General features: G+C 33.6%; 5 protein-coding genes across 5 annotated transcripts; 4 read left to right on the forward strand and 1 right to left on the reverse strand.

The window, feature by feature from the left end:
- Nucleotides 1–2,083: 2,083 nt before the first annotated feature.
- LOC105965969 (Dynein light chain type 1 family protein) lies at nucleotides 2,084–4,155 on the forward strand. The gene is made up of 2 exons (XM_088818529.1): nucleotides 2,084–2,551; nucleotides 3,605–4,155. Exons 1-2 carry the CDS (start codon nucleotides 2,243–2,245, stop codon nucleotides 3,758–3,760), a joined length of 465 nt encoding a protein of 154 aa, XP_088674655.1. The 5' UTR covers nucleotides 2,084–2,242; the 3' UTR covers nucleotides 3,761–4,155.
- A 536-nt stretch (nucleotides 4,156–4,691) lies between these two features.
- Nucleotides 4,692–6,856, forward strand: LOC105965970 (F-box protein SKIP28). Its single transcript, XM_088818530.1, has 2 exons — nucleotides 4,692–5,140; nucleotides 6,118–6,856. Exons 1-2 carry the CDS (start codon nucleotides 4,805–4,807, stop codon nucleotides 6,700–6,702), a joined length of 921 nt encoding a protein of 306 aa, XP_088674656.1. The 5' UTR covers nucleotides 4,692–4,804; the 3' UTR covers nucleotides 6,703–6,856.
- Nucleotides 6,857–7,522: 666 nt separating this feature from the next.
- Nucleotides 7,523–9,798, forward strand: LOC105966218 (F-box protein SKIP28). Its single transcript, XM_012990783.2, has 2 exons — nucleotides 7,523–8,028; nucleotides 9,097–9,798. The coding sequence occupies exons 1-2, from the start codon at nucleotides 7,708–7,710 to the stop codon at nucleotides 9,673–9,675; spliced, it is 900 nt and encodes a 299-aa protein (XP_012846237.2). The 5' UTR covers nucleotides 7,523–7,707; the 3' UTR covers nucleotides 9,676–9,798.
- Nucleotides 9,799–10,388: 590 nt separating this feature from the next.
- On the forward strand, nucleotides 10,389–15,009 carry LOC105965972 (protein PLANT CADMIUM RESISTANCE 2). Its single transcript, XM_088818301.1, has 4 exons — nucleotides 10,389–10,566; nucleotides 13,003–13,074; nucleotides 13,549–13,761; nucleotides 14,933–15,009. The coding sequence occupies exons 1-4, from the start codon at nucleotides 10,389–10,391 to the stop codon at nucleotides 15,007–15,009; spliced, it is 540 nt and encodes a 179-aa protein (XP_088674427.1).
- Nucleotides 15,010–17,505: 2,496 nt separating this feature from the next.
- Nucleotides 17,506–20,126, reverse strand: TIFY7 (TIFY domain/Divergent CCT motif family protein). The gene is made up of 7 exons (XM_012990744.2): nucleotides 19,686–20,126; nucleotides 18,958–19,031; nucleotides 18,677–18,846; nucleotides 18,485–18,578; nucleotides 18,102–18,396; nucleotides 17,884–17,941; nucleotides 17,506–17,793 (listed from the first exon to the last, which is right to left on the reverse strand). Exons 1-7 carry the CDS (start codon nucleotides 19,774–19,776, stop codon nucleotides 17,685–17,687), a joined length of 891 nt encoding a protein of 296 aa, XP_012846198.2. The 5' UTR covers nucleotides 19,777–20,126; the 3' UTR covers nucleotides 17,506–17,684.
- Between the last annotated feature and the right edge of the window lie 2,966 nt (nucleotides 20,127–23,092).

The following is a 23,092-nucleotide window of genomic DNA, read 5'->3' on the forward strand; positions in this document are numbered from 1 at the left end:
TCTTACGTTGCTGCTCCAGACCTTCTGATCTTAATCGAGAGAAGAATTCAGAGAAAATATATTTTTTCCTCTCGTTTTTATTGCTCCATCGTGATACGTGATTTTCATAGAAAATATATCGGCTTCAAGGCTTTGTGGTGAAGACACCAAGATTCAACGAGTATCACAAGTTTGCTTCGTCTATATAAAAAGAAGATCGGTTCTTCGGGAGAGGGGCTTAAACAGATCTCGGGAGGAGATCGATCCGCCGACTGAGGGATTCAGCGTTGAAGGGAGTTCAACCGTGCGGAGCAAGGGACGTGCTGCAAATTGAAGATTTATAATTCAGCGTAGTATACAAGAACGGCGTCAACAAAGAGGGAGTCTTTGTATTTTGATTAAGTCCTACTACTGTATTCGTAAAACTAAAAATTAGTAAATTTTATTTGCAGGTCCCCGTGGATGTAGGGTACAATTGTATCCGAACCACATTAAAATTTGTGTCTCGTTTATTTCTGTTTTTACGAACTGCTTCACGAACTGTTGCAACACTTCACGCAACAGTAACGAAAAACTGAATCTGACACAAATAATTTATATCTGCACGAAATAAATTCTAACAATTATTATTCAAATGGGCCCAAAATTCATAGGTTTTCTCATTGTAGCATATGCCCAAAAATGACCATTTGTTACGAAATTAGTAAACTACTTAAAAAGGCTTAAAACCAAATCAACAAAATTAATACGTACAGAATGAACTATTTGTCACTAAAATCCAAGATTTTTTTTTTTTTTTTTTTTTTTTTTTTGGTAATGCAGGAACCCGCAGCCAACCATATAGGTGCACTGGGTAAACCTACACTCTCGTATAATAGCTTGCAAACCATACGAGAGATGTAAACCACACTAGGCTAACCATGTGTGACAAGCTCGACCTAGCGACCGTTGGCAAGGGGATTCGAACTTGGGTCAATTGACACAAGCTCTCTTGCTCCAACCGCTAGGCCACCCTTGCGGGTCTAAAGCATAGACTAGGAACAAATAATTAGTTGTTACAAAAGATTAAAAAGAGAAAAAAAAAAAAAAAAAAAAAAAAAAAAAAAAAGAATCTTTGTTTAATTAGGGCTTGTGATAGATAAAAATGAAAAGAGGGGCCCGGCCCATTATCCAAGATTGAATTTACCCGCGAATGACGATGCTTTTGTCCCCCAATCAGGACTCACCTTTTCTACTTCCCAATCCACATAATAATCGATCTCTAACCTTTTTTGTGTAACTATTTGTGTAAGAATTTTATTTATTTTTCTCCATATTCATGTTTATTATTCAGCTCTATTCGTGTTGTTTAATCCGACAAAAGTTCGACTCTAGCGACCGTTGACAATTCGAACATGAATCAGTTAATATAAGTTCACTTGCTCCAACCGATAGATCATCCCATATTAAACAGCTTTTACGTTTCTTGTTAAAAGGTAGTATATTTTTTAGGTACATAATATATAAAATTTAATAATTGTGTTATCTTGAAAATAATTGACTGTGGTGGTAATTGGCCCCACCACTAAAATCATATATATTTTTTGGGCTCTCCAGCATATATTATTATAAACATCACTATAGTCTATACATATATATGTATCCAAGAAACTCATTACACTCGAGGTTCTTTTCTTTTTTACTTTTTATGTCCTTTTCTACGAATTTGTTTTGGGAATATTGCAGTTTTCATCCTTCAAATTTACATTAATTTCACATTTGGTTCCTATAAAAAAAATATATATTTGGTCCATCACCTATCAATGATTTAACACATTTAGTCTTTTTCGTCATTTCATCGTTACTCCGTCAATTAAGGCAGTGAGAGACACACGCTTGATTCTGTTAGCACTAACGAAAAAATTGACGAAAATTACTAAAAATGTTGAATTTTTGAAACATAAGGGACGAAATATATTTTTTTATAAATATGGAGACAGAATGTGAAATAAGTGACCACTTAGAGACCAAAACTGTAATTTTCTCAATTAGTTTTCTATTTGTACGAGCAATATAAGCATAAAAACCGAGTCTTGCATATTCATTCTTGCTTGAATACACTAATCAATTCTCTCTCTCTCTCTCTCTCTCTCTCTCTCTCTCTCTCTCTCTCTCTCTCTCTCTCTCTCTCTCTCTCTCTCTCACACACACACAAACACACAGTTTGTGGGTTTTTTGGCAAGAGTTTAAAGTAAGTGATGCATCGAAGTGAAAAAAATAAATAATGGAGGGAGCAGAGGAAGAGTTGGAGAGGAGAAGCAAGTTCTTGAGCAGTTTAATATTACAGAAGAAGAAGAACTCATCAAACAACAACGTTAATGGCGGTGGCGACCCTAAAAAACAGGAGCCGCATGATAATAATAAAATAAAAAGCAGCCGCAGCAACAACAAAAATAATAATATAAGTGTTAGGGCATCGGATATGCCTTTGTCTTTGCAGAAACATGCCTTCAAAACTACAACACACATTCTTCACACCATGCCTAATTCTCCCAAGATTGACACCAAACACCTTGCTCTCTCTCTCAAAAAGGTATGTTCTTGTGTGTGTGTGTGTGTGTTTTAATTTCTTGAAATTGAAAAAAGGTGACAAAAAAACAATTTGTGGGTTTTTTGGGTGGCTAATTATTTTAATTTTTCCTTTTATATAAAGAGTTTAACAAGATTATTGTGTGTAGAGGGTTAGTTTATTTGGTCATTGGTTACATAATAACTTTACTAACTAAAGCACTTGACCTCTCTCTAATAAAAAAATACGGTAAATCCCTGAGGTAAGGTCAAATTACGAAAAAGTCCCTCATGTTTAGATAATTACAACCATTCCTCAACTATGAATTTTATTACATTTCCGCTACTATGGTGTCAAACATCAATATTCTACATTTCGTGGAATGTTCTCTAGTTTGCACTCGTTTTGTGCAAAAATGCAGTTTTTTATGCACTATAACCTGATATTTACAAGCAAAGAAACACGTATCTTATGATTATCTAGTTTCAAAATGTGGAGTTCGAATGAGGTAAAACGGATACAAACTGGAGAATATTTCACATAATCTAGAAGATGCCACTAAATTTAACACCACACAAGAGTGAACGTGTGAGAAGATTCATAATTAAGGGGTGATTGTAATTAACCGAAAATGAAGTATTTTTTCGTAATCTGACCATATTGCAGGGGTCGCCGTAATTTAACCTTTGTTATTTGGTTCTGTGATTAGAGTTAATTGTAACATTATTATTTTTGGTGGTCCCTTTTTTGTGCTGTGTCCTATGAGGTAAAAGTATGAAAACTGTACCAAGTAAAAGTTGCTTTTGACCATTTTCTTGTCCAGCTGACCAATTTTCTTACACATGTATGCTATGTACTGTATTTACTCAGTTCGAAGAACATTGAAGAATGAAATGTTTCTGGCAAAAATAAATAGATTAAAAAATGAATAAAATGTGGAAGCATATAAAAAAATCACTTTTAGTTTGAAACATGCTATAATTTTATCAAACTATATGCAAGAATTGATATACCGTTAAGATCCTTAAGCATATCATTAGTGAATTAAGTTATGACAAGATATTATTGGATTCGCAGGAATTTGACACGACGTACGGTCCAGCGTGGCATTGCATAGTCGGAACAAGCTTCGGTTCATACGTGACGCATTCCATAGGAGGGTTCTTGTATTTCTCTATCGATAAAGTCTATGTTCTACTCTTCAAGACCGCCGTCGAGCCTTTGGACCAATAACACACTCCATTCTTGATTTCGGAATATTCTCTGGTTTTTGTTCAATTAGTTTTCAAAATTCGTATTAGGGACTAATTATTATTGCACTTGGTTTCCCTGTATCACGTCGAATTGCTAAAAACCACCCCATATTATATTATTGGCGAAAACCCTCTTGATTCAACTTTTTTTTAGCACAAAACCCCCTAAACAGGGGCACTAATTCCTAAAAAAAATTATATCATATGGGAGTTTTTGCCAACAAAATAGTATGAGGTAGTTTCTAGTAATTCCATATAATACAGGGGTACTAACTGCAACAAACTCTTCTTATTAGTGTCTAGATTGTGTAGTTGGATTATTGCAAACCAAGAAAGTCAAGAAATTGAAAATGGGCATGGTTTTATTTGTCTCTATATGGTGTCTTATGATATTTTTTCATATGCCGACATACATTTCCATGTCAATGTGTGAAACCCCCCCTTACAAGAATTCTAGTACTACTGGATAAATAATAAGGGATTTTTGCAAGAATAACCCCTGTATAATCTCTAATTATTGAAAAAACCCTCGTGTTAAAGATATTAGCAAAAAAAAAAACCCTATAAAATTAGTCAAAGACAATAAGGCCCCTAGAAGCTGCATGTGTGTTGCACGCTCGGATTTCTCGACTTGGGGCATAAATTTAGAAAATTATAAATTCAACATATATTTTTGTAAGACCTAAAATAAAAGTTTCATGATCTTCTTTGATATCTAATATAAAAAAAATCATTTTATTTATTTAAATTGAAATATTTTTTAAAATTAATTAGGAGTAATGTCATTTCATTTAAGTCAAAAACTAACTTTAATGTAAGGAGGTGTATGCTTTGTAAAACGTAACTAGGGGGTTATTACTAATTGTTTTAATATAAGGATTTTTTCGACAATTAGATATTACACAGGGGTTCGCTGCTGATAACTCTAAATAATGATATCTCTCTCCTCCCTCTCTCCACACAATTCAAAACCTTAAACTCTTGTACAAAGTATTCTTTTCTCAAAGAATCAAAGTATTCATACATGGCGGAGAAGAAAGAAGAGGAGACTCGTTTATTACAAGGGTCGTCGTCGCCAAATGAAGCGATTTTCTTCGTATTGGCTTATCTTCCTCTGTTTGAACTTCTGAGAGTGAGTCGTGTCTGCAAATCTCTGAGAGATGCAGTAAACGATGACGTACTCTTGTGGATGAAAATCGTCGTCGACCGGCGCCTTAGTTTGTGGTTTTCCGACGAAATTCTAATCCGAGTGGCTTCAAGAGCTAAAGGAAGGCTGCAATTTCTTGCACTCGTCGATTGCACGAACATCACAGATTATGGGCTTTTGAGAGTTGTTGCCCAAAATCCTCATATCACCAAGGTATTAGGTATGTATATTCATTTTTCCATTTCCATTTATTTGATAATTCTAAATTATAAAAAAAAAAAAAAAAAAAAAAACAGATTAAAAGGTTATTTCTTGATTGCTAAATATTACAAGGATTGGTTGGTTGGTTGGTTTAGTGGTTCTCTGATTCATTTGGTACTCAAAACTCGAGGTGTAAATGAGCTGATTAGCTGGCTCGTGAGTTCGATGAATAGACTCGACAAAAGCTCGAATTCGAGTTTTGCACAAACTTTCTGACGAGACGAACTCGAGTTTTTTTTTCTTAGAGCTTTACTTTTATAATATATATTTTATATTTTATTTTAGATAATATATAAAAATATAAATTATAAATAAGTTTTAAACATTAAAAAGAAAAAAAGAACATATAAACAAATAAGCTTGGTCTCGAGCTCAAGCTCGTCAAAGTGAACTCAAACTCGAGCTCGGCTCATTTACACCCCTATTCAAAGCAATCGGATCTTTTTATTTGTTATTGTGTTGAACATCCCAATATTTATTTTAATTGTTAAAAAGGTCCTAGTGTTAGTAATATCAACAAGAGAACCACTATAATGCAGTTCTTTTAACAAACTACCTATAAAAATGAGTATTGTATTTAGTACCCCCTATATTATTTCAAAGTTCTAAAAAGCTCCCCATATAATATTATTATTGGGCAAAACTCCCTTTAATGCATTTTTGTAGGACACAACCCCTAACTACTGAATTTTTAGGGGTTAGTGTTGGTAATAAAATAACATGAGAGGCTTTTTAACCATTAAAAAAAAAACAGGGTGCCGAGTGCAATAAACCTCACCATTTAGGGTGTTGTGTGCTAAAAAAATGCACTGTAGGTACATTTTTGCTAATTTTAGTATAATGTAGGACTGCTAAACGCAATAAACTCTTATTTAAATAATTGTTAAAATTGACACAAAAAAAATATGAAATTATATATTATTCCACAGCTTCATATCCCAGGGTGCACAAACCTATCACCAGCAGGAATAATTGAATCAGTGAAGCTTTTAACCAACACCAACAACAGCAACCACAGATTACAAAGCCTCCGAATCAACGGCATACACAGCATCAAGAAAGACGATCTCGAGACACTCGAAAATCTCATGATGATCAACCGTACGAAAAAGGAGAGAAACAAGATCTTCTATCACGAAAACGATGCGGCGATCGACCGTAACTCGATCGACGTCGAAGTATGTCCAAAGTGCGAACAAATGGGGATCGTGTTCGACTGCCCTCGGGGCTGCGAGTACGGATGCAGGGGGTGCGAGATGTGTACGAGGAGGTGCGCCGAGTGCGGGATTTGCATAAGGGGCGATCACGACGGAGAGCTCGAAGAGGCTTCTTGCGCGTACGCTTTGTGCCTCAAGTGCTGGCTGACCATTCCGAAGTGCTGTTTTTGCAGTAGGGCGTACTGCGACGAGCATGCTTGTCGGCAGCTGCACCGAGTTTCGGACTCTAGTGCGGGATTCGTTTGTGGTGGTTGTCGTTCGCGAAATCCATTTGAAAATCCGTATATGTACTTCTGATTTTTAGAGGTGGAAATTGGAACGGAATTTTTTATGTATTGATATTTACGAGCTTGCACACGTGTATTTGCAAGATAAAAATATATTTAATTCCATTTTAAAATTATGTATCTGATCTATAAGTGGAATTAAATGACATATTTATTACTAAAATTAGGATTTAACTCGTTTTTGGCTATAAAAAAAACTACACTTGATTGCTCTTCGTTTCGACATTAAGTTATGACTATTAGTGAATTAAATTATGACAAGATGTTATTAGATTCGCAGAAATTCAATTCGACATACGGTCCAGCTTGGCATTGCATAGTCGAAACAATCCTGGGATCATACATACGTGACATATTCCATACGATGGTTCTTGTATTTCTCTATCGATAAAGAGCGATCTATATATGATCTACTCTTCAAGTCGGCTGTCGAGCCTTCGGACCAATGACAATTTACACTCTTCAAGACCGCCATCGAGCCTTTCCGACCAATGACAACACTTTATTCTCGATCCGTAATATTCTCTAGCTATTTTCTGTTCAAATTTTTCCAAATTCTTATTAGTGTTCTAGTTGGATGATGATTGTAAAAAAAAAAAAAAAAAAAGAAAAAAAAGAAAATCAAGAAATGAAAATGGGCATAATTTTTTAATTGTCTCTTTATGGTATATTATGATATTTTCATATGCCGACGTTACATACAGTAGCAGAGTCAGGATTCTAAGTCCGTGGTGGGGCGAATGTATTAAAAGAATTTCTTGGAAACACCGTTAATGCAATTATTTACAAATTTAATTATATGTCCATATAAAATAATACGAATTTGAGAAATAATGTAAAGGGGGTCATGGCCCCTATTGATCCTATACCGGCTCCGCCAGCTATTACAGAAGTGTCATGTCAATGTGTGAAACCCCTCACAAGAATCTTAGTATTGGAGATAATAATATCTCTCTCTCTCTCTCTCCCCACAATTCAAAAATCATAAACTCTCAAAGAATTGAAGTATTCATTGATGGCAGAGAAGAAAGAAGAAGACAGTTGTTTATTATTAAATGAAGCGATTTTCTTTGTGCTGGCTTATCTACCTCTGTTCGAACTTCTGACCATAACCCGTGTCTGCAAATCTCTGAGAGATGCAGTAAACCACGACGTACTCTTGTGGCTGAAAATAGTGGTCGAACGGCCACTCAGCTGGCGAATTTCCGACAATATTTTAATCCACGTGGCTTCAAGAGCTAAACGAAGGCTCCAGTTTCTTGCACTCATCAACTGTGTGAACATCACAGATCATGGGCTTTTCAGACTTGTATCCGAAAATCCTCATATCACCAAGGTATTATTATTATGTATTTCCAATTTCTTTTAATTAATTTCTTTCATGATAAGAATTGGTTGGTTGGTTTTGGTTACGGTGTAAACCGCTTCGGATCGGAATTAGCCCATCCGGATAAAATTTAATTTTTTTTGGAAGTGAAAATACTAGTTAATAAAGTCGGAATTTCGGATTGAAAAATATTGTTCCGCAATCGTAAAATTTCGGACCAGAATCGGCGGATTCTCTACTTATTTGTTAATATTCCAAACAAGTGAATTTTATTTAATTGGTTATTTCATTCAGCATCCCTGTATTCACTCTAATTGTTATAAAGGCCTCCTTATGTTATTCATATTAGCAAAAAAGATTCTATGATGCAACTATTTTAATGAATTACCCCTAAAACCTTACCTTTTAGTTAATGGAACTGTGAGTGTGCTTAAAAAGAATGCATTGTAGTTGTAGGAAGGATTTTGCTTATATCAACACTACAAGGACTTTTTTAGCAATTTCATATTACATATGGATTATAATTAACTCATGCAATAGACTCTTATTTAAGTTTTTGGGAAATTGACAAAAAAAAAAAAAAAAAATGTCATATATATTGGGATAAATTACAGTCACCCATGAAGTAAGGTTAAATTACGAAAACCCCCCTCATATTTGGATAATTACAATAATCTTCATCAACTATAAATCTTCTTACACATCCACAATGCAGTGTTAAATTTAGTGGAATTTTCTAGATTAAGTGGAATATTCTCCAGTTTGCACCCGTTTTATCCCATTTGAGCTTCACATTTTTTGAAATAAGATGATCATGAGATGTGTCTCTTGGCTTGTATATATCAGATTGTGGTGCATCAGAAACTGCATTTTTTTTTGCATAAAACGAGTACAAATTAAACTAGAAAACATTCAACGGAATATTACGTTGAATTTAACACCATAAAAGTGTACGTGTAAAAATATTCATAGTTGATGAGGTGGTTGTAATTATCCAAACATGAAGTGATTTTTTCGTAATTTAACCTTGCCTCATAGGCTGGCCGTAATTTACCCTATGTATATATTATTCCGCAGCTTCATATTCCAGGGTGCACAAACCTATCACCAGCAGGAATAATTGAATCAGTGAAGCTTTTAACCAACAACAGCAACCACAGATTACAAAGCCTCCAAATCAACGGCGTACACGGCATCAAGAAAGAAGATCTCGAGACACTCGAAAATCTCATGATCAACCGTAATCATCAGACAAGAAAGGAGACACCCGACAAGATCTTATACCACACGTACAGAAAATACAAAGATAATTACATCAACCGTTTGATCGACGTCGAAATATGTCCAAAGTGCGACGAAACGAGAATCGTTTTCGACTGCATTAATGGAGCTGCATGCAAGCACTGTACGAGGGGCTGCGAATCGTGCGTCGCGAGGTGCGTGGAGTGTGGGATTTGCGTAAGGGGCGACGAAGAACTTGAAGAGGCTTCTTGTACGGACACTTTGTGTCTGAATTGTTGGCTGAAGCTACCTAAGTGCAATCATTGCAATAAGCCGTATTGTAACGAACATGCTTATCTGCGGCATCCAGTTGTACTTTCGGGCTCGGATACGGGATTTGTTTGTGCCGATTGTCATTCGTCACAATTCATTTGATCGAGAAATATATTCTATTATTGTAAATATGCATCAAGCTTCCCAAAACAAAACGATACACGCTGAACTAGTTGTTTTTGTTGTACAAAATATGAATTGATCAATGAATCACTTCGATTGTAATATATGTGTTGCACCGACACTTCGGAACAAAATTGTTAAAGCATTGGACGCCTGTCGAGCACTTGTAATTGGACTTCGATCGTAATTTTTTGAAAAATTAGAAGCATGTTTCGATAGCAAATCCTCATATTTCGAAAAAAGTTAAAGATTTATTTCTTTTAATGTTTTTTTTTTTAATTTATATATTTAGTGTATTTTGCGCTTCCCCTAAAAAATAAAATAGTCATTATTTATAATGGATGATTTATAAGTTTAAGTAGTATTAATAATAATATTATAGTCATATTAAATACAAAAAATCAAATAGTTATTCATTTATAGTTATTTTTTCAAATCAACCCCCCCCCCCCCCCACCACACACACACACACAAATAAATTGATGTTGGATCCGACCCTGTAAGCTGTATCTATCTTTGATTAATTAAATATAATAGCTTGTGTCGTGCTTCCATTAACAACAATATTCCAAAACTTCACACTCTAATGCTATACAATCTATAATTCTATATAAAACGAAGCATTCATCAAACACATTATTAGTTATCTATATATCTTTTTGCTTTTCCAAAAAAAAAAATACATTGAATCGATGAACGCCAACAAAAACTCCCAGACGCCGCCACCCGCCACCACAGCTGAACCCATCCCACCTCATAATAACTATCAGGCCGTCCAACCACCGCCGGTGCAGCCTGCTCACGGCGGTGGCGTTCTGCCAGGGTTTTGGTCCACTGGCCTTTGTGGCTGTTACTCTGATGTTTCTAACTGTAAGGTTTTTAATCTTATAAATTAATCCAACGTATGCTTTGCAAGCTGTTATACGAGAGTGTAGGTTTACCCAGTTGTTGAGTGTAGATATTACACTCAATACGTTTATTTTACGTGGATTTTTTGTTTAGATTTAATTATTAATTGATTGATTTTGTGTTTTATATGTGAAAAACGAGAATTAGGTGGCCATGAAGGAAAAAAGATCAAAAAGAAAGGAAAAAGTTGCAAATAAGGAAACAAATCAAATTGGAAGAAGGAATCTCGCCACAGCTTTGACAGTGACCACCATTTCGAGCATATCTCTCTCATACGAACTCCGAATTAGGTGATTTTGGCGGCATTGGAAAGCTAATTTCAAGGGCTACAGTTCTTATTTACACAACATTCGAAAATTCGGACTCTAACATGGCACAAATCGACAAACAATTCCTGATGGTGGAAAGTGGCGGAAATTGATTCCTATTAGGTTTCTACTACTTCCTTATCAAGAAAAGCCTATAAAAGCAACAAGTCTCTACACCATAAGTACGAAATTTTACACCACAAACCGCGAAGAACGAAGATCAACGAAGACTCAAGCATAGTTTTTCTTATTTCTTTTATTTATTCTATTTTGTTTATCATAACAATTACGAGTAGCTAAACCTTTTAATCTAGGATTTTATTTGAACCCTATGTGGGGATGGTGAACCCGTTTTCTTGAGATTATGCAATTATGATTTTATGATTATTTCTTCTACTAGCTATGATTGTTAGTGCATGAACTTGATCAATTTATGTGTTTTATCTGTGATTATTGGGATTGACTCGACAGAGCTATTTTGATAATTAGACGGTAAATAGAAGAACCTTCGAGTAGTTTTCACAGGATGAGTGTGTCAATTGCATGTGGTGTCGTAAACATACAGATATCAGCTTAGGTAGCCATTTACGAGACTTGTTAGTTAATGCTTTATTCATAATTTGTTTGCATAGACATATAGTGAACCGTTTATGAATAATAGACTCATAATACACGCGACAGCGGGTTATGAGTAAATTAGTGTCTCGGGTTAATAATCATGAATCATATATTGCATAATTGAGGGGTTTTGGGTGAGCAATTCTTGCATAGGGGGAAGATAAAATCCTAGGTCCGTTTTTATTGATATTTTCTTGTCTTTATTTGCTTTCTTAATTAATTTAATTGTTTAATTGATTTAAATTGACAAACTTGCGTAGGCTGGATAAAAATCATAATAGTTAGAATTTGGTACTTAGAATTAGATAATTTGAGTATTCCCTGTGGGATCGACATCCGACTCTCACGAGTCCACTTTTACTACTTGTTTGCGATACGTGCACTTGCGTGTTAGGTATTTAGCCCAACACCAGTGCACCTATATGGTTGGCTGCCGGTTCCTTCATTACCAAAAAAATAATAACGTGTTAAATGTTATTATATATATATATATATATATATATATATATATATATATATATATATATATATATATATACTAGGGGGTGTGCACCGCGCAAGGCGCGGTGCTGTTTGCCCATTATTTATGTTTTTTTTTTTTTTTTTTTTTTTTTTGTTTTATGTTTTTGAAAGAAAAAAAAATTTATATCAAATTTCAAACATTATTTGTGTGGGAACCATGAATGTAATATAAAAATGGTCCACACAATAGCATTTACGGATCTAAAACAAATTCATTTTAAGTTGTAAATAAATTGGACCTAAAATATATTTTAATTAGAAAAAAAATTCTTGTAAAATTATTTTGAATTAAATGATTGAACTACTATAAAATAAGAGGAAAAAAAAAAAGGAAAGTATTGATATTGGGGCCCCGTGGAACAATGTTTGGACATATTGAGATAATTTATGCACTATTTTATGAAAGATGTAGAGTAAAAGAAAAAATAATTATCAGAACAAAAAAGAGTAAAAGAAAAAAATGAAAAAGAAAAAGGTGAGAGAAGGAAATTGATTGAAGTCATGAGAGAGAAAGGATTAAAAAAAATAAAAAGGTAGAGAAATTTGTTGGGGGAGAAAAGAAGATTGAGCACGCCTGACAATTTTTTGGAGCTGGGGCCCAATACAATATTAAACCATTAAACAGGTGAGAGAAGGAAGGGAGATGAGAGAGAAACAATAAAAAAAGGCTGCACACGCAATATTGCGTCACGAACCGACAGCGGGCCCCCACAGCGGAGTACCGACCACATTAAATGAAAGTGGAAAAGAAAAGTGGCGTCAGTTACTTTTGGGCTGAAAATAGCCAAAACGGCGTCGTTTTAGTATTAAATGGGCCGAAAATAAAGGGAAAAAAAAGGGAAGGGAAGCTGCTGGGGGCATCAATTCTTATATAGATTAATATATATATATATATATATATATATATATATGTTGATATATATACTTTCCATTTGCTTGATTTATACAGACTGTATAACATGTTGGTGCCCATGCATAACATTCGGACAGATTGCTGAGATTGTTGACAAAGGCTCTATCTGTAAGTATTATTGAATTATGAATTATGCTATATATATATATATATATATATATATATATATATATAGAGGAGTTATAATTAATAATTGTAATAAGAGCAAATTACAGTCACCCCTGAGTTATGGTCAAATTATTCGGTTTGGGTAATTACAGCCACACTCTCATCTCAACTATGTATTATCTTACGAAAATACCCCTCCCTAAACATTTAGGGATGTTAAATCGGTAAAACCGAACCGAAATTCCGGTACGCCAACATTTCATAACGTTTACCGAACTGAATATACAATTTGGTTCGGTAAATAACCGAATTACATAAATTTTATGTAAAAATATTTAAAAGGAGAGGGTTGCTATAATTACCCAAACAAGAGGGGTTTTTTCGTAATTTGGTCATACCTCAGGGGCAGTCGTAATTTGCCCTTATAATAATAATAATTAGTAAGTCTGAATTTGGGTGCATGCATGGATGCAGCTTGTTTGGTAGCAGGAGGTGTATACGCTCTAATAAGGCATTCAACCGGCTGCCCGTGTTTTTACTCGTGCTTTTATCGGTCGAAGCTGAGAAAACAGTACATGATCGACGGCAACAACTGCACCGATTGTATGGTCCACTGTTGCTGCGAGCCTTGCGCTTTGCGTCAAGAGTACCGCGAGCTCAAATACCGTGGATTCGACATGTCGCTCAGTACGTATATATATACTAGTCCTTTTGTTTTATTAGTATAATTAAACTCGTGTTTTTTTTTCTTCTCCCTTCTCACGAATTCCGTAAAATAAAAAAACTCGCCACGAAAAATTAACAAGGTAAGAGTATTAACAATGCACACATTAATGTATTGAGCGGTTGGATTCGGATTCGCGAGACCTGGTCAACCATGATGTGACCACTAGTGACCGGTGCCAGCATACAATGATTCTCGTATACAACAGAATTAACGGGCCCCCAATAATATTTTTTTAGTCGTATGGGACCCCGACGATAGGGGTGGGCATTCGGGTCGGGTCGGGTTATTCGGGTTATTCGGGTCGGGTTATTCGGGTTTTTTTCAAAAAAAAAATTACCCGAACCCGACCCGAAATAACCGGGTACCCGGTTGCCGGGTACCCGGTTATCTCGGGTCGGGTTCGGGTCGGGTTCGGGTTTTGCTATTTTCCTCTTTTTTTTTTTTTTTTTTTTTTTTTTTTTTTAAATAAACAATAACTAAATTTACTTAAGATATATATATATATATATATATATATATATATATATATATATATATATATATATATATATATATATATATATATATATATATATATATATATAGACATATACATAGTAACATATACTGTCACTGATATGTATATATACATATACTGATATACATACATATATATATATATATATATATATATATATATATATATATATATATATATATATATATATATATATATATATATATATATATCTTTATATATATTAAAAAAAAAAAAAAAAAAAAAAAAAAATTCAACCGGGTACCCGATCGGGTACCCGGGTAGGATTTCTAATACCCGGACCCGACCCGGTTTGGGAGCACCGGGTACCCGAACCCGGGAAAAACCCGGTTACGTAAAAAATTACCCGACCCGGTCGGGTAATACCCGACCGGGTCGGGTTATACCCGAATAACCCGACCCGAATGCCCACCCCTACCCGACGACATAAAATCCTGGCTTGTCTAGTTGATAAGAGATGAGTTGATGTCACCATATGCAATGTCTAATTACAAATTGGATTTTTATTTTTTTATTACTTATATCTAATTTTATATTTGAATTTTCTTTATATAATGATATATTTATTTGTTTTTACATAAAAAAAATGTTAGGTTTGAAAGAAATTGTTGAAGGAAAAAATCAAGGAGTGAGAAAGGCCCCATTTGTTGAAGGAGGAATGAGTAGATGAATTGTTGGAGGCCAACTTGTGTTCATTTTAATGTTGTTTTATGGTCCACGAATTCTGGTATTTTGGTTGTCAATTAATTTTCTACCTATTTTCTTCATTTCATATTGTAATAATTAATATGTAATGCTTTCTACACTATATTTGTTATAATTTGTGAATTTTATTATATCATAATATGTGGATGTTCATCGTACGTTCTATGCAATTGTAAGACATGAATATATATAAAATAAACATTTTCGTAAAAGAAAAAAAAACTTGGCTTGAGCTCGGTGAGTCGGCTCAACAAAAACTTGAATTCGATTTTTTCGAGCTCGAGCTTTCTGACGAGTCGAGCCCGAGCTCATTTTCATTTGTTCATGAGTTCTTGAGCCGGTTCGTGAACTCAAAAAATAATTTATAATAATAAATTTCTAATAATATTAAACAAAATTAACAAAATACACAAAATGGCTTGAACCCAGAAAAACAATACTCGAAGAGCTCGAGCACAAACTTGTGAAAATAGATACGAGCACGAGGTCAAACTCGCCAAAACAGTCAAGCTAGGCTCGTTTACATCCCTAATAACAATAGTCACCATTTTTGTAAGAGAGGAAAAAACTACACCAAAAAAAACTACACCATTTCTATATATATATATTTATATTTCAAATGTTGTTATAATATATACTATCTAAATGCATTTCACCATATATATATATGAGACTGAAATTTCATTATCAAGAAGTCAATTGTTAAACACAAGAGAGATTCATGGTTGGCGAAAAGTCATACATTCTTCTTGATTGGTCGTTGGATAAACTGTCCTTATACCACCAGTCCACCTGTGTATAAATTAATTGAAATGATATTTTCTCTTACGGCAACCAATTAATCAAATATTTATATATTATATATTTATATATAACTTATAATTTAGTGCTGTCACTGATAGGAATAAGGTCAAGGAAGCAACTGCTTGCATGCATTCGATTTCTCATTGGCCCCAATTATTTTATCGGACCCCGTGACGTCGAGCAAAAATGGCTCACTAAAAGATAAGATAAGTCATGATAACATAATTTTGGCGGGTCGATCAGGCAACTTATAGTGGTATCAAACATCAAAGAAAATCCTATTATTTAGTTAATTATGACTAATCTCTCTAGTCAAACGAAGCCTTAATTAATTATAACTAGTGTTTCCAAATCTCCGAGAGATGCCTTAAACAGTGAGATATTCGTGTGGATGAAAATCGAAGTGGATTGGGCCCTCGGTTGACTCAACGTCGTTATAAAGATTCCCAAAATCCATTTTTGTCATTTTAGAAAATTCATATCAATTCGTAGAAAAATCGTGAGAATTCTGGCAATTGAATTGTTCCCAATTAGATTACGAGATACTAGAATTAACATCTCTTTTTTTTTTTTTTTTTTTACGTTTTTGGTAAAAAAAATTATTTTCATAATTTAACTAGTTTTTTTGAATTTTATTAGGAATTAAATATAAATACGTCCATTACCTTAGAATAAGAACCCTCCTTTCGAGGCCCATTTGATAATGGCCCACTTGTTATACTTCACCGCCAGGCCCATTTATATCTAGGGTGGGCTTTCCGGGCCGGGTTGAATTTTATTATCCTGACCCGACTTGTGGAAATTTAGATAGGACCATATTTTTTTCCTTAAGAAAAACATGATTTTCAGGTTGTCCAAATTGAATTACAATACTCTGGGGTCGAGTACTTTCTATGTTCCATAATAACTGTCGACTTGTGAACATATTTTTGTTTCATATTAATTTATGTACATATTTATATTTCTATATCGTAATTCGTTGTTTATTAACTAAAAATATTTATTTAAATAGTTGCCATCGAATATTTCGACAGGTTATCGATCAAGCAGAATTTCGGCATACCGAATTTTCGGTTTAAAAACCAAATATAATAATATTTAATCCCCAACCTAAGTACCTAACACCCCATAGAATCAATGAAAACCCCTCCAATTGACAAATGGGGCCATGAAATAGACAACATAACCACAAATATTAAATAAATATACACAAGTAATAAAAACGTGCTGGAAATAATAAATAAAATGAAAGTGAAAATAAAATAAAATAAAAAATATAATATTGGAGATAATGGCAACCACCCCATCACCACCATTTGAGACAGTTACCACTGAAAAAGGGTCGGCCACTAATCACAATTAATCCCATCAATTATTACATCCTTAGCCACATGTAAAATGTCCATATTTCTTAATCAAGATTCCACTTGCAAAAATATCCCACTTCCATTACACAACACACGGTAAATCCTCGATAAATTAATAAACTCGTTTAAATAATAATTTATCCTGGTCTCGACTTGGTAACAACGTGATAAATTATTAATTCAATAATTTAATATTTCTTTAAATTAATAGAATTTTATTCGTTCAGCTGTAATAATTTATAGAGGTTTAACAGCATATGATACTTCAAGTATCCCAAATGACAAAGAAATTAATAAATATATGGAAATATAATTAATAGATCAAGAATTTCAGAAAATACAAGCTATTAGTAAGTGAATTGTTCAAAATAACTTAAAATGCTTAGAATTAATTTTATTTAGTACACAACTCTATTTAGTTCCTATTATATTGAAAATTTTCAGATGTAAAAATTATAAAATCAAACTACTAGAGAGCGCAGTTTCCAGAAGTAGCCGAGAAGCCGAAGCCGTTCGACTCTGGAGTGGCACAATCACCTGCTTTCTTGCTCACATTATACGGTGCTGCACTCATCGCCCTGCAAATAAAATAAAATTAAAAATTATTATAAAAAAAAAAAAAGAACCGAGTTGACAAATTTAGTGTTCGATGTTTATTTCCGAAGTACCTCTCCTTACGCTTCTCCAAAAATCGAGCAAGTGATGCTTTGCGTGCCTGTGGAACAGCTGCAGAAAAAAAAAAAAAAAAAAAGACCCGATATTAATTAGAAACTCGTCTTTTTAGTACTCAAAAGATCAAGATAGTCTCAATCCGAAGCGGAAAAAACTCGATTCAAGAATGGAAAAAAAAAAATTCACGTGCTTGCTAAATTTGGATAAGATATACCTGAAGATATCATAGCGGATGCAGAAACAGATCCTAGTGATGACATCACTCGAGGCGGCTCGACTTTGTTGACGAGAGTTGCTGACGTGGCAGCGGTTACCTTAACCTCGTCATTGTTAACATCGACGGGGTGAGAAGAAATAGACATAGGGCTAGGTGGCATATTCATCGATTGGCTGACCGATGGCCGATCGCCAGCTGGAAGTTTGGCGGCGGGTGCTTGCATGTGATGCTTCGATTGCCCCATGTTAGTTGATATAAAGCCGTTTCCAGCCAAAAACATAATCGCCTGAGCCTGAAAATAAAAATAAAAATTATTTAATAAACCAAAAAATATCCATAAACAAAAAAAAAAAAAAAAAAAAAAACGAGCGAGCGAGTACCTTCTCCGGGGTGATGTCATCGAACACATTTACGGTTCCGTTGTAGAAGATGGTCAGTTTGGGAGGAGGAATAGTCGAAGCTTTAGAATTAGTCCTATTATAAAAAGAATCGAGAAATTATATTACTATAAAATTAGACTCGTTTTCGGATATATACATGTATGTATGTGTGTATGTATAGGTGCAGCTCACCACGGTTCGGTTGTTCCGGATGGAGGAAGAATCGAACGAGGAGGTGTGGGAGTATTTGCACCAAGAAATTGCTGCGCACCCATAAAACGAGTCTTGAAAAAAGGAGATGACATCATCGATGATGTATGCATGTTCTTGAAGTCATGAATCGGTTGTGGTGAATGCCCATTCTGCTGCAAATCGATACATAAAAACCTTCCATATATAAAAATTAACGCAACGGATCGGAATACAACGCGTTTTTTTTTCATAAATAGTTATTTTTTTCAACGGTATTTTACCTTTGAAGGTTCGTCTAATTGAGAAGGCACCTTGTTCGGAAACTGCCACGGAGTGCTCGAGTTCCTTGCAAATCCTTTAAATATTTAATTTAAAAACAAATTTAATTAGAAATCTACGTGTAAATTCCAAAGCACTTGCCGAACATAACTACTTCTTTAACAAGTGATCGAAGTCGAACGTAATTACACAAGCCTATTAAATGATAACTATCCGGCAATATTAACATAATTACGAAGAGGAATTAATCCGAAATCGGATCGGATTGGTTAAGATCTCGAAACCTAACCACTTTCACCACAAATCAACTAATCAATTTAGGTCATATACTCCAATTAGTGCTAATTTAACAAAAAAAATTCAAGAAACTGGAAAATCCATTAATAAATTACCCAACACCAAAAATTTCATCACTATGAATAATAAAGAATTCCCATAAATAAATAAATATATAAAAAAGTCCCATAAATCCAATTTTGCATAAAAACCGAAACCCGAAAACCGACACCGACAATTTCCATCATGAAGAAAACCATTAAATTACTATGAAAAATAAAGAATTGCCATAAATATACATCACAAACACTAGAAAAGGCGGTGAAACATGAATCAAACTTCATTTTTCAAAAAAATAATTTAATTTTTAAACAATTAAAGTTTAATTCATCACTCTAAAGAAGTCTATAAACCCAACAATTAATTCAAGAATTAGAGAGAGAATTTTTCTTACCGGCAGAATCTTGGCAATCTCCGTCAACAAATTCTTCCTTAACAGCAACAACAGAATCCTTACAGATCAAACCCATGAAATCTCGCTCCATAATCTCAAATAACGAAAATTAAAAAAGTAAATAAAATAAAGAAAAGCAGAATCGATAGTTCACCAAATCTCACAATTCTTAATTTTAAAAAAAATATTCAACAGAACCCAAATCAAAAAAAGCAAAAGGGAAATCAAAAACCCTTTCAAAAAAAAAATCAAGAAAAAAAAAAAGAGTGGATAGTTTTTTCAGGTGAATGCTTGTAATTGCAGCAGATAAATAGAGAGAGAAAATGGAGCTTCTATTTACTTTTTGTAGTGGGTGTATGGTAATTTTGGTATTGCCTATTTGCGTCTCCGTCTACTTTCGTACCCCTTCATTAAATTATTATTTATTACTATACTACTTTTGGCTATTTTTTGTATTTTTTATTTATTTATTTTCTTATTAGTTCGTTAATTTCATGTTATTTAATTGGGCAAGCAATTGTCTCTCTATTCAATTTGTCATGTTGGTACGGATAGAATATTTTTCTTATTTACATTGAAGTCCCTCTAGCATTTATATTTACTTATTGGAATAATGCGATGGACCCCTCACTAGAGAAATATATACAAGTGACTACCAAGGAGATTACACTATTTCTTATGCCTCTAATTTTTTTATTTAAACTGTTGTACAATTCGGCGACTGAAATTATCTAAATTACCCTTACATAATCAGTTATAAACCTTAGTCAATGCACACTAGTCTCTCTCTTTTTCTCTTCCACTTTCATATCTAAATTTCCGTCCCATAGATTTTCAACCGATAACTATAGATAATTTACTATAGTCATATGTTGTCACATGTAGTAACATATTATATATAAGCTATATGGTTTTTTGTTAATGTATAGTGATGTTGATGGCTATTCTTGTTTGAAGAACATATGCATGTGGATCGTGTTTTTTGATCTATTTCCATATATAAAGTTTAAATCATGAATTTTCTTTGTTGATTTCGATAAAAAAAATTGTATATGCAATCGGCGATATTTGTGTATGAACATAATCAGTTGACCGTAATTTATGGGTAAAAAAAACAAACATAACTTCAAATGACTATAGTCGAATATATTAATTTGTAGTTTATTTTCAATAAAATAAGTATATTGAAATTTAAAAATAAATCAGTAAAAATGATAAATGCAGATAACGAAAATATTGGATACAACTTAGACAAAAATTGCATATAAGGGTACTATAATCATTTTGCATCACCTAAATTTACATATAAGGGTACTATAATCCTTTTGCATCACCTAGAAATATCCATAAAAGTAATTTCATATGGGTTTTTCTCTAGTTTATTGGATCACAACGAGGCTATCTTAAAGGGAAAATTACGGGCACCCCCAGAGGTATGATTAAATTACGAGAAAAAAAACCCTCTTATTTGGGTAATTAAAACCACCCCCTCCTTTTAAATATTTTTACATAAAATTTATTTAATTCGATTATTTACCGAATCCAAATCGTGTATCCAGTTCGGTAAACAGTATGAAATGTTGGCGTAACAAAAATTCGGTTCGATTTTACCAATTTAACATCCCTAAATTAACCTCTAGATGAGTATTTTCGTAAGATAATACATAGTTGAGGGGTTGCTGTAATTACCCAAAAAAGAAGGGGATTTTCGTAATTTAACAATAACTCAAGGGGTGGCCATTTATATATATTAAGTTCACTACATTTTCGATTTTATTTTGGTATCTAAATTGAGTGCGACCAAAGTTGGAGGTACGTTTACCTATACTACCGGTCCCCGGTAATTTACCACGTGCAATATGGTTTTACCACACGACTGACTGCCAAGCACCGAAATATAGCCACGTGTCCACAGCTCTCGGTCCTGTGATTTATCCCCACGTGGCCTAAAAGTCTGACAGCCGGTTTCGTTGTGAAGGGCAACGCTATTATTCTTTTAGGTTGCACCAAAAATTGTGTGATACTATGTGCCTCGTGAACGTGGATAAGTGATTTAAAGATTTTAATTAAAAAAGTGCTTTTTGTTAATCAGGTCTAGATCAACTGTATAAAAAAGTTTTTTTTATTTTAATTATTTAAAAATACTAGTCAACCGAACCACGATCCGAGTCTGAGTTGACCCGGTTCAATAGGATCAAAGAATGGCTTGAGCCTGGTAAACTAATAAAATTGATTTTTTACTAATTATAATATTTAATTTTATTATCGGAGATGATTAATGAATTAAGTTGAAGTCTTTACAATTGATATTTAATCACCAACATTTTCTTTTATTGGACTTTTATAAGATGAATTACTTTAAAATTATTATTTAATGGTAATATACCAATTTAATCAGCACAAGTAACATTTATGAGAGAATTAATTACCTATGTTGTGACTGGTGCCACCCATTTATGAGACAATTTTCTGAATATTTATTTAATTATTTTCAATTTAAAATGTTCAAAAAGTTTCAGGTAAATTTTACAAACAAAATATATTTGTTCACTAGAAATAACAAGATTTGAATTTATTCGAAACAACTTATTTTAAGAGAAGTAAAAGTAAAAACTGATTAAAAAAAAAGGCTCGTAAATTGTTTCTAAAAGCTTTTGCAAACAGCACCTAAGTTGGCATTCTCGACGTAATTTAGAGATTAAAAGAATTCCAAACACTAAATTTAAAAGTATTTAATTTGAGAAAAATGACTTCTTTTTTTATTTTATTTAATAGAGTAGAAAAAATAAAAGAGTAATTAATTAATTGGATGAGTAAATGACATAATCCATTACTTCCCTAACAAACCATCTTCATTTTCTGGAGCTGTTGATGTAAATGCAGCAAAACTACAAAAACCCCATTTACATAATTCAATAATTCTGCAAATTTTTCATACACATTCTAATTTCTACGTATGCTACAACTGCTGCAATTCCAGAATTTTGAGACAAAAATAGTAATAATAAATAAATAAAAAATACAAAAAATCGGCACTTTCTGCAGCTCGCCGGATAGAAACAAACACAGCTCAAACTTCTATATGCAAATGCATTTAACATCAACTCAACCACGTGAACATGCCTACGTAAAACTCAATTTACGACACTAAATCGAATCAAGATACTCGATATTCAATTGCAGTTTGTTTGAACTCGATGCGTGACATAATGGAACAACTTTCAGTACATATTTTTATTGGGAAAATTACAGTTTTCATCCCTCAAGTTTGCATCGATCTCACATTTGGTCCCTCGTGTTTCAATAATTTAACACTTTTTTCCTTTCCGTCAATTTACCGTTAGTCGGATAGTTAAGGCAGTAATGGGTACACACTTGAGGGATGAAAACTGTATTTTCCCCTATTT

Source organism: Erythranthe guttata, chromosome 5 (genome assembly GCF_056151865.1).
Source record: "Erythranthe guttata isolate IM_541 chromosome 5, IM_541, whole genome shotgun sequence".
NCBI classification, from domain to species: domain Eukaryota; kingdom Viridiplantae; phylum Streptophyta; class Magnoliopsida; order Lamiales; family Phrymaceae; genus Erythranthe; species Erythranthe guttata.